The 12,002-nt window shown below is 38.8% G+C and overlaps 1 protein-coding gene across 5 annotated transcripts in view; it reads right to left on the bottom strand.

Moving 5' to 3' along the window:
• LOC113672786 (sodium channel protein 1 brain) overlaps window positions 1-12,002 on the bottom strand; it is a 31,978-nt gene that overhangs the window by 5,742 nt on the left and 14,234 nt on the right. For 4 of the 5 annotated variants that reach the window (XM_089213431.1, XM_089213430.1, XM_089213427.1 and 1 more), the window contains exons 2-18: window positions 10,740-10,987; window positions 9,917-10,065; window positions 9,184-9,264; window positions 8,701-8,829; window positions 8,299-8,390; window positions 7,561-7,755; window positions 6,715-6,772; window positions 6,297-6,441; window positions 5,571-5,708; window positions 4,942-5,379; window positions 4,197-4,370; window positions 3,431-3,778; window positions 2,732-3,035; window positions 2,030-2,376; window positions 1,558-1,731; window positions 944-1,054; window positions 18-287 (exon numbers count right to left, since the gene is read on the bottom strand). In XM_089213431.1, coding sequence (XP_089069557.1) covers window positions 18-287; window positions 944-1,054; window positions 1,558-1,731; window positions 2,030-2,376; window positions 2,732-3,035; window positions 3,431-3,778; window positions 4,197-4,370; window positions 4,942-5,379; window positions 5,571-5,708; window positions 6,297-6,441; window positions 6,715-6,772; window positions 7,561-7,755; window positions 8,299-8,390; window positions 8,701-8,829; window positions 9,184-9,264; window positions 9,917-10,065; window positions 10,740-10,838 — 3,252 coding nt within the window. In that variant the 5' untranslated portion in view covers window positions 10,839-10,987. The remainder of the gene's footprint in view (window positions 1-17; window positions 288-943; window positions 1,055-1,557; window positions 1,732-2,029; window positions 2,377-2,731; window positions 3,036-3,430; window positions 3,779-4,196; window positions 4,371-4,941; window positions 5,380-5,570; window positions 5,709-6,296; window positions 6,442-6,714; window positions 6,773-7,560; window positions 7,756-8,298; window positions 8,391-8,700; window positions 8,830-9,183; window positions 9,265-9,916; window positions 10,066-10,739; window positions 10,988-12,002) is intronic. The other variant, XM_089213428.1, reaches the window with a different exon arrangement.

Genomic DNA, 12,002 nt, shown 5'->3' with positions numbered 1-12,002 from the left:
GGATGATATCATCTTACCACTTGCATAAGTGCGAGGAATCCTGCAAAAACGTTATCAAAAGTCACTTTAGAATTCACCCAGCGAAATTCTCCCGGGTGCTTGAGACATTCTTCTTTGTTAGGGATGACGAGGGCGGATAAAGGCTCTTTGTCTGCGTCCACACACTTGTAAAACTTTCCAGCGAAAAGATGAACACCAAGAATGCTGAATATTAACCAGAAAAGAAGAGAGACCAGCAGTACATTGCCAATACCTGGAATAGCTGCGAACAGCGCGTTTACCACAACCTGAGAAGGAAAATGGAAGCAATCATTTTATAAGAACGTCACTACAGTGTGCAAAACTTCATGTGCTTCTGTGATGTTGTTTTCTGAAGATTCCATGCTGAGTGCTTTTCTTCCTAAATGGGACATTAGCCACAGTTACGTCCTCCTAAATTTCATCATGTTGGTCTAGCAGTTTCTCATATCTATGTCAGTATTCTCTTGCGTTTTAGCGGCACTGTGAGATCAAAGTGCATGGCGTACTTGCCACATCATCGTAGCCCCAGTTATAGCGAAAGTTGTGGATCGAGAAAGACTTCTCATAAAAACAGAGGATTTAAAGGACTGGTCGTTATTTATCGCCAGAGGGGTTATTTCACGATAGAATTTACCTGATCCCCCCAAAGGTTCTGTTATATTCTTATAACCCCCCTCACTGGCAGTTAATTTGGTAATCAGTTTGCTATAGTCCCTCCTTCTTACTCTGTTGACGACAACTGATTCCCACACCATTTCCCCTGAAAACCATGTCTTCCCCATCCCACTTACCCAGGCGATAAATAATGACTAATCCCTAAAAAATTGGAGACACGATTTTTGTTTGTTTAAGGGGAGGAAGTACATATAGAACCATATATGCCCTCAGCTGCTTCAAGGCTAACTCGCACTTAACGTATTACCCTCATTCCTTCCAGTCGTGAGATTGCTCTTAGTGGCCTCAAAGCTCGTAATGTGCGTAGTGAACGAAATACAGACAGGTTCTTGTTTTCGAAAACACAGGCGAGAGAGATCTGTATAGAGGAAAAGAATTGTCATTCTATGCAGCTTGGGTTCACAGACAAGTGATTAATTACTTAAAAATTCTTAGCTGTGGAAAACTATCTATTCTCTTGCTGTTCGAAAAGAGGCCTTTATACAAAGTTTTAACACTGGGATAAAAAAGAGTAAGGTGTTATTCGAAGTTTTTAAATCAAATATCAAGAGCAATACCGAGCTCAAAAATAAATTAGCATTAACTGACCGAATTCAATCGGGAATCCAAAATATGCTTTCCCACGGTCATTTCTGCTATCAAATTTTACTCTGACTAAATTAGTTTGGCTACTATTCTTTTAACATCGCAGAGAAATGGAATAGCTCACTTCTGAGTTCTCATATGTAGAAGTTCTGATGGTTAAATTAAAGCACTTGAAGGAGGCTCGGTGCGTTCTCGTGCTATATTTTTTGGCACCAGATCTCTCGTATTAACTCTGAAATGGCCTATTGAACATGTCAGGCAACTTGATATACTCACGGAAACAATAAAAGCGTCCAGACAGTTCCAAGCAGAAGAAAAGTACTTGATTAGTCCAAAACCAATGGCTTTCAGAATGAACTCCATAGTGAAGATGGCTGCGAAAATATAGTTGCATATTTCCAAAGTCTTTGCAAGATTCGGCTTCTTGTGAAGATGAACGTCTTCAAAAATCTGAATAACATCGAAAGGCACAAACTCAGCCTTCATAACTATTCTACTTTCTGGAAAGACAGTCTTTCACAGCACCAAGACTATGGGAGCTCAGCCAAAAACCTCCTTGAAACATAAACGTAACATGTTTTGATTCTGAGCATGATAAGAGATAGTGTTGGATTCTTAGCGTTTAACGCTAGTTAGGAAAAGACAGCACATTTGAAATGACTGTGGAAGGTATTAGTTACTAAACATCCACTTCATAGGACTTTAATTTAAAGATATGGCGACATATAAATCGTAAAGTCTGCCATACCAATGCAAAGCTGCTGAGGAATACTGTAACAAGAATAAACCACTCGAAGTATTTCTTTTCCACGAGAACCCGCACCCTGCAACGGAACTTAAGCCAGCAGAAATGTCGCGAGGAGAATGGTTTCCACAGTGGACACTCCATGCAATATTCCGGCAGACAGTCATCAATTTCCATCATGTACCGCGTGGGGCGGTTGGCTGAAAGACCATTGTTGGCCTCAGGTAAAGTTTCCTTGTTCTCTGTTGAATGTTGCTGAAATTGTGAGGTTGGCAAGTTTGCTTTGTGTACGGGTTCAGACTCAGATCTCACCATGATGGTATTTGAATCTTCTTCATCAATTTTGCGGTCTATGAAAGAGAAGTGTTTGATTAAAATCCATTTTCAAGAAAGGTGGATTAGAGATCCTGCAAAACAGTCGTCGCTCCGAAAACAACAACAACTACTCCTACTACACAAGAGAGTCTTTATATATATATCCACAAAGTGTTCTGGAACATTCCAGAAGCTTACATAAGAACTATTTTAGTAGTATTACATAATAAATACGTGACTTGATGAAATGTTCTGGAAAGTTCTATGGTATGCAAGTCAGTATGACTCAGCAGTCTGGAAATTTCTAGAAGCTTATATTTACATTAATTACTCATAACAAGGAAAACCTCAGTCCGGCAAAAAGTGTACTATAAGTCGTAAAAGGCTTACCTTTAAAAGTGACATCCTCAGCCATTGATTCTTCACGGTGATCCGCGGTTTCGCATATTGCTAAGCGGCCCGCGGTATCTTTGCTGGAAAAGCGGCTACTTTCCAGAACCTGCAGTTCGTAGAGGCGAAACGGTTCCCGGTACTTTGCTACAAACAATCGAGATTTTCTTGTTTGGAAGGCTTTCCTTATCCCCAAAGAGCATTTTGACGGACCATCTGCAGTCTCTGTGTCGTCATTTGGCTCATTATCGGTCTCTCTGAAGTCAAACGCATTCACCAAGAGAGCTACGAATAAGTTAAGCACCTGGAAATAAGAAAAATCAAAGGCTGTGAAAGATCAATTTGAAAACTCTAGCTACCATAAGAAAATATGGGATAGTCTGCTGAGTCATCCATTGTATGTCAACCATCTATCCAGTTTCCAATCATTTGGTCAGGTAATTGGTCGGATAGCCAAGCAGTCAGCCAGGCAGTCTGTCAGTCAATCACTCAGTCAGTGATGAGTTGTAAAAAAGAAGAAGGATTTGGTATTTTTCTCCTTGCAAAGTTTTATACTGCAAAAGCATCTTTTAGAATGTAACCATCACCGTCGTCCGATCAGACTGCAGTCAAAATAAAATTTAAGAATGTTAAAAAATGTCGGGATCGAGACATTTCTTTTTTAAAAAAGGCAAAAAAAATGGAAAAACTATTGCTTACTATGAAATTTCCCACAACAAGAACAGTAAGAAAGAATAGTGTCGCCTGTCCTGCACTGGTGGCCCTCATGCAGTCCCACAGGGGCTCAATCCACTCCCCACACAGCACTCTGAACACCATCATAAATGCGTGCCAAAAGTCGTTGAAATTCCAGCGAGGTATTCCGTCTTCGCCAAACTTCTCCACCGTATAAGCTTTACCAAACACCTTTATTCCCAGTACGGCAAAGATGTAGATTACAACGCTGAGTATCAGTGTAATGTTTCCAACTGGTCCTACGCTCCTGGCGATGGCTTTCATGAGCCTTTCCATTGTCTTCCATGACTTAGCTAAACAAAGCACTCGAACCTAGTGGATGAAGACGTTTTCGTCATTAGATAAATATAGCTTACACCGTGGTGCAGTCAAGGCATATCGACTGTCAAAAACTACAGCCCTGGTAGTAATCATTGAGGTTCTGTCAGAAAATCAGCTTATTCTAAAAAGGGTTTACTTATGATTACTTAAATTGGTTGTTCAATCTGCTTACGGCAGACGAATAACCATTCAATGGCCTAAGGCTACGACATTTTACAAGGGTCGTAAAGATGCATCGATGTTTCATTGCTCGCAATGATTGCTGGAAAAGACCCACTGTGTTGATCGCCTTTGAGTTCTTTTTACTGCTGAATCACGTATGAACGAAATGTTGCTGATAGGACTTGAATAATGAAGAAACACATAGTTTGTTTCCTCAGCTAATTCAATTTTGAACATGATTACTCACCAGTCTCAGTGTTCGAAATATGCTAAGCCCCTCAGCAGATTTGTAGAAGTACCCCAATAAACTACCTGTGACGACAGTAGTATCGAAGACGTTCCACCTGCTGCGGATAAAACCCATGGGTCCCATGGCGATCAAACGAAAAACAATCTCAACTGCAAACAACGCGGTGAAAACCTAGGTGTGATTGAGGAACACATTGATTAGCCAAAACGATAACCTAACCTAACCCAAAGCGATATTGACGTCATTGTCACCATCATCGTCAAACTCAAAAGAACGTGGAATAAAGCGATGCCAAATATTTTTTGAAAGGGTGAATTTAAGCTCTCCGAGCCTGTCTGTCATTCCTGCAAGAGCTTATCCCGATTTCTGTTGCTTGAAGCGGCTCTGAATGCCTAAATCGAAAGCTGGTTATTTTTGTTATCCAAAACCCATTCATACACCAGTGTGGAAGAGAGTCAGGGTGATGAGAGTCAAGTTAAAGGGCTAAGCCCAAGACCATGACACCATCGACCCCTCCGAGACTTAAACACAGGCCCTTCAATCTGGGGTTGATTGAGCAAACCATTAGTCCATCTGGTTTCTTAACGAAGATAAAATAAATTGAGTCTCACTAGGGAGAAATCGGGATCAAACAAGGTATTGTGGAGTTTGCATAATTATCACATATCTTTATGATTATAGATTTTCCTATATTACAAAAAAATCATGGAGATTTGAATCCCGGTATTCTTGGTCTGCTCACCAAGTTCACGTAGTCCAAGACCTGACGAAACTTTGGATCGATGCCATGGTGATACAGGGCCAGAACTATAGTGTTTAGGAGTATCAGCACCACAATGACTGCATCAAAGGCAGAGTGAGTAGTAATATCACGCATGTGTTCGCGTAAGTTCTTCCAAAAGGAGTTTGTACGAACAACAACTTTACATTGCACTTTGGAAACCCTCCAGTCATCTCGCTGCACACAAGCTGGAATAAGGCAATGGCGTAACGTGGAGCTTTTTCTTTCATCTTCTTTGGGCAACGATTGCAGAGGGGTTTCATCGGTACGTCCTTCCTTGGTGTTGTTAGTTATAATGAGAGGAGGCTTGCTTCCATTCAGGGGGCTTAGACGCTGAAGCGTTACTTGATCAGCTTCGTAAGAAGCTCCGGTTTTTCTCAGATGTGTCCTTTTTTCTCTCTGTTTAAGAGTTTTCAATAAAAAGGGGATGAAAAAGCAAGTGATAGTTTATCATCGTTTACAAACTCACAAAAATCTGATTTCATATCGACTTCGTCCTACTGTTTGATTAGCAGAGAAGAGCCCGCCAATCTCCCATTCTGGAGATCCTACTTAATTCACAGTTGGTACAAAGCAACCTGCAGTGTTACCTCTTTCTCCTCCGAACACAGCTCCAGTTCGTACGACAAATATACCACAGCCAAAACCAGATTCATCAGGTAGAACGAACAGAAGAATATTCCAGTCATGAAATATGGCACATAAAGTGCTCCTGAAGCCCTGATGATCTAAACACAGCAGCACATTGTCGATTCAAAGCATAGATAAAAATCAATCAAATGTTCATTAATTAAGATCAATCGGTTAACAAAACAACTTGCTGACGCGTAAAAATAAATTGTTTTATTTTGGGTATTATTTAAAAGCGTAATACAAAGAGGGAGGTACAATCAGACAAGTGTGAGCTAAAAACGAAAAATTATTTGTAGATGACGTGCCTTCCTTACTCACATTCTTATAGATAATCTAAAAAAATCAATAGTTTTGTCCTAATCTCAATAACCATGGCAAAACCTTACTTTTCTAATTTCATAGTTTGGGAGATCCAGTTTTGGCTTAGACCTGCGGCACCGTTGGAATGACTCGCAGTCTGCCTCGCAATCATTTCGCAATATAAGATAAAAGTAATGCCTTTTTAGCGAATAATTACAATTCCTTGTCAGATCTATTTGATGTTTTTTGCTTTCCTTTTGATCGGCTTTACCCTTATCAAACATTTAGCACTGTGAAGTTCACCAGAAGACACGAGACGAGATTATGATGGAAATTGAGAGAAAGATGGATCAATTTTGTGCCCGAAACAAACCCTAGGGTACCTTATCATATACGTTCTCCCAGAAGTCCATTGTTAGTATCTGTAAAGCCATGACCAACGACCAACCAATGTTATCAAATGACGTGTAACCATGATCAGGGTTTGGACCAGCGTGAGGCATACACGTGTAATTAGATGGACATGATCTAAAGTTAAATAGCATTTAGTTAATCACTACACATTTTTTCAACGCCTGATTATCTTAGAACGTTGGGAAAAAAAAGCAAAACATAGATAGACAGCGACTCTCTTCTGCGGTAACACAAACAAAAAATTATGTTAAGTCCCATTAAGAGAGGTGCTGTAATCAGTATTTTGAAATAATGAACGAATGATAAAAGGTAAATTGAAATATATATACCCAAAAATATATGACGGCTATTTCCATTAGTAGTTTCAAATACTGAGATATACTTTACCCAGCAGTTGAAGAATTTCCACAAATCAAAGGCTCGCCTTCATGAATCAACCAAAAGCCTGGAAGAATTTGTTCGTTTATTTAGATCTAATTACTCTTAAAGACCACTTGCATTAAAATCATTACCAAGTTTTGCTTAAATATTGCCTTTTCTGAATGAATATAAATCAGGAAAAGGGTTCTGTATCTTAGCTGATACTCTCTTACTTCATTAAATTCAAAGCACTGCCAATTCACTTTATCGAGAGTGATCTGATTTCTTGCTTTACACTGAGATAAGCTTTTTGTGCAAGCTCCCATAAAGATGACAGGAAATAATATAGTCCACGATACTCCTTTACAAGAAAATGACAACAAACTGCTTTGGTGCGTTCCAGACATAAAGGAAAAACCGTGTTAAAGATTTGCAATGCGACAGTAGTTAGACCTTTGTTCAGTTGCTAAGGATATGATTTCCCCCTAGCGTGGAGGCAAATTTCCTGTGGAGAATTAACTAGAATGACCTATGGTTTCTTTGTTATGACCTAAAAGAGCAAACTCCCAAAAGTTTACGTGTCCATAAGGTACAGGTAGGTGTAAAGAATAGATATGAGTGATAACGTAACCGTTAAAGGTAAAAAGGTATGAGAAGCTATTATATCTCCAAGAGTTATATCTTGTCCTTACTATTGACTCTGGAGACCAGGAAGCACGAGCAAATGCTTCAAATGTATATCAATGTTCTGTTAGCTTCCTCTCCAAAGAGTCACCTGTCAGAAATATATATCAGGCTTTCTTTGCTTCAAGATTTGTGGGGAATAGAAAAATACGTTTCGAGCCGTTTACTCCCTCAAACTCTGTTACTTACTTTGGTTTAGGGCTCGTTCCTGCATGCTCAGGGAGCCATTGAATGGTGTGTTAAGAATGCACTTGTTCCTGAGCTCTCCAGAAAATAGTTGCAGACCGATTAGCGCCATGACAGCGAGAAAGAACAAAAACAAAACTAAGACATCACTCAAAAGCTTCAAAGAACGGAGTAAGGTGTTCACCATCGCTCGGAGACCTGAAAAAGGAAATGAAAACCTAATAAAATGAACGCGTAATGACACAAAAGTGGTCAATAGTTGTGCTAAAATACACCATGTCAATAGACAGTGATGTAACTAAACACCAATTATCGAACAAAAACTCTCACATAAATTAAAAAAGAATAAAAGAAATCTCAATGAAGGGTACAGCCAAAGCTGGCACTCTATAATGTTTCCTGGCGAAAACAGGCCTTATTCGAGGAACTCATTCTTATAAATTTTAAATTTTCCGTCATCTTAAATGCTTCATTTAAACAATCATTTGAAAGTTCATTAGCTTCCAGAAAAACTAAGTGATTTTTATTATTTCTTCTAAAGAGCTTCAGGGATTGATGTCCCTGGCACCGGTTAGACACATTTCTGCGTACACTGTGCATTTCAGGATAAGTGGAAGAACAGCAAGATAACAGAGCTCATTTGGGGAAAATATGAAACAACACTCATATATAGTACTTTATCCAAGGACTTTCTTACAAACTAAATGCAGTCCCTTTTTTAAGGTTAATATCTTAATGTACCTTTCATGGCAGAGAACGTTCTAAGGGCTCTAAGAACACGAACTGTTCTGATGCCTGTTAAATTGGCAATGTTGGGAGCCACAGTGATGTACCTGTCGAATCATGAGTTAAAAATGTGGTTACATTTGCTTGTATTTTGATTACTACCACGGTTTTTCGAGTCCAGATAACCATGTCCAGATATGTTGAGACATATCAATAGATAAATTAAAGACATCAAATAATCAAAGCGAAGCTTACATTTCTTCCGTAAGGTGGAAATGATATTTAGGTAAACTAAAATGACTAATCCTAAAACTCTGTCATTTAACATCGTGCTTGTCTAGAGGTTTCTTAGACTATGGAGGCACCTAAATCTAATTGCATACCAAGCGAATTCAAACTATCTTTGGAGCAACTCACCCTAAGACAACCACAATAAAATCTAGCCAGTTCCATGCATCCCTGAGATATGCATAAGTGTGAAAAATGAATCCACGTGACAATATCTTTAGCATCATTTCCAAGGTGTAAATACCACAGAAAACATATCTGAAACAAGAACAAAATGTTGAACAAGTTCAAAGCAGTGATGTATCTGGAATGTTTAAGTTCGAAAGAATGCTGCAGCAGTAAATCTACGAGGCCTCGGCTAGTATTGGTCGGCATAGACCTTATTTATAATACCAATCGCAAAAAATATTCCTTGAGCACTGGCTTACGAGAATATGGTCTTGCTCTTTTTGTCCGTTTTATTGTAAATCAGGGTTTTCATAAAGCCTCCTAAATTGTGAGATGCATTTTTCAAAATGTCGATGAGTACACAAATGAAACTCGGAAGTAGATCATTATAATTCTACAGTTATTTGAAAGATAATTGTAACAAGAATATCATCTTTCACTCACTCAGCTTCCTCTGGTGCACATTCAACTACAAGGAACACACAGTTGGCGAGAATGGTGAGGATAACGAATGATTCAAAATATCTACATCTTGGTTAAGGAATAATCCTTTGCACCTACTTTTCATAAAAAAGTATGCTCACGAAAGTGACTCGCCCACGAGCAGCTGGGTCGAGAATTTTTTCATCCCTAGTTACCATAGCACGATGTTGAATTAGGAGTCTTGCTAAACCTTAAATGCTGGTCTATTAGTCCAATTCAGGTGACACCAAGTTATCTGCTAGCATCCCTTACAAGAAAAAAAAGTCCTCCCGAAAGCTTAACGCAATGCCTAGATTTGAAATCGGCCTTTAGATTGGGAACTAAGCCCTCTAACCATCGGCGAATCTCTGTTTAATTCAGAATGACAACTTTCTCTTAGGTAAGTAGATACCAAACCCTTAAATAGTACTATCTTCCCAAAGATACGACGTCACCCGGGTTGAAAAACCTTCGTTTGTACCTATGATTTTTTTTAAGAGATGACTACACTTATACTCGTGTTGTAGCATCATTTTGGGCAACGAAAAGAACAACGATCAAACTTAAATTTAATCTACCACCAATTGTCGATAGTGAAGAGCGAAAGAAAAAACTACCGATAGTTGGTTCTTTTCAGTTCGTCATCCAATGAATCAATAACATCTGTACCACTTCCCCGAAAGAAAACACCTATATTTTTCTATTGAAAGGATGCCTATTGGTAACGACACTAATTGCCAGCTGCCTGACGGGACTGACAGGTTCTAGTACACCCAACGCCTTTGCCTTGTTAAATCTGTACACGTGATCAGCTCGTGAGGCTCCCCGACGACGAATTACAAGAAAAGTATGATTACTGGGGATCTGCCGAGAAAAACAGAAACAAAACAATAGGTACAAGATTACTTCAGGTATCACAATGTCAGGAGATTTAAAGTCATGCTCTGCATTTTAAAAAGCACTTAGCTGTTTACACTAAGTACACATAATTGGCGTCGAAGGCGCCATCTAGGCTCCAATGGACTGATGCCCAATATTCTCAGAGAAGGAACAGGTGGAGTAATTAGTTTAAAAACATTTTTGATTGCCAAATCATTGAGAAATTTTTTCTATCTAAAAATTCGAACAAATTCTACCCCACATTCGATTTCATCGGAAACTGAGTTTCCAACAGAGGTCCAAAGGTCTGAAAATTATTTATTATTTTCTCCTTAATCAATAGAATTTCGCAGGACGGGAGAAACACCGTTTCGGTATGATATTTTTCTAGATATGGATCGTATGTGGCAAAATATTTCGATTTCAGGGCAAAGAACTCGTCATTATACGAATCCAATTATAATAACCAATCTATCTTGGTGTTGATAGGTTCCTAAGTAGCTTTGGATGGATAAGCTTCATTTTAACGATCAGCCGCTTTAATCTTATACAGATATCATCTGATACGAATCAAGTTATGGAGCACGTCTCTATGCAAATAGGACATTAGTGTATCTTTAAGTCTACACGTGCCATCACTTATAATGAAAACAACTCACCCTTCCATTAGTAGCATCATAATCTTTTAGCGGCTTTCCGATATAAAATGAAGGGACCCGAGCAATGCTGGTACTTCCTGGCTCTTTATCTGTGTCCATCTCTGGGTCCTCAGCCTCGGTCTCGAGTTCCTCAATATGAGGATCTGAAGCAAAATGGACTCTTTTCGAAGGAGACTCCTGGTTGCACGAAGTCCCAGTCGGCTCTTTTTTATCGACAGATTTTATCACAGACCCTTTGGAAGTCTTGCCTGTCGTATGATTAGGGAAAGATTTTAAAATTCTAAGGAACAGGGAAGCTGTAATCGTTGTTTAAATCTTTGTGATTTGCTACAGTGGGTCTTTTTCAGGGCAAAAGTGATGAAGATGGGACAAATTGTCGTAAAAGCGAGAACCTTATGTAATTTCATTTTCCATGCCTGATATAGTGATCCTTTCTTGGGTTTTGATGACTCGTTAGCGTATGCTATAAACCAGACACACAAATATTGGTAATATTGCAAATAAATTATTCATTAAATATATCTCCTCTTACATTTAAACATCAATTTGACGTTGCGTAGGTCTTATGACTAGAGAGATCTGCTAGCCACTATCTCCAAGATGAAAGAAACAAGAATATTTTTCATATCATTAAAGAAATTCGTGAAAGAGCAGAAGAAACATACTTTTGCACAACGGAAGTCACAATTGCCACCCATTTTGAACAGACATTATTGGCCATCAGTTGTGTGTCAATGAAAATTTAAAACGTTAGTTTGCAATCCAGTTTCCCTTTTTTTCTCATGATACTGAATTGAAAATCAACTGATTCCAGCCTTTAGAGATAAACAATCTTCTGCGACAAAAGTTTGTTAAATAAGGCTTGTCGGTCGAGTCCGTGTAAAAGGAAGATGAACGAGAGACAAATGTGCTAATCATGTTTTTAATTATGAACAGAGGATAAAAGGAAAGGAACTGAAACGACAAATGCAAGAATTGTACCGTGAAAAAAACATTACAATCGTCGCAAATATGTTAAGGCAAAAAGTATTGGAATTCAATGATTATGGGTCGCAGTTATCGAGAAGATACTGAGCGTAGATAGGCTCGACTCAGTCATTACTGAGATGTAATAATTGTTAGGCTGGAAATTACAACACGAAGAAAATTTAACCTCATCTTAGCAGATTAACGGCAGCTTTCCAGTGCGAAATGTTTGTTCGAATTTGCAAAGAGTTAATTCATCTTGGAATGTCCCGGCTCGAAAAATTTACAAAGTGTTTA

This window comes from Pocillopora damicornis, chromosome 7, assembly GCF_964200805.1.
Source record: "Pocillopora damicornis chromosome 7, jaPocDami1.2, whole genome shotgun sequence".
Lineage (NCBI taxonomy): Eukaryota > Metazoa > Cnidaria > Anthozoa > Scleractinia > Pocilloporidae > Pocillopora > Pocillopora damicornis.
This window is presented reverse-complemented; position numbering and strand designations above follow the sequence as displayed.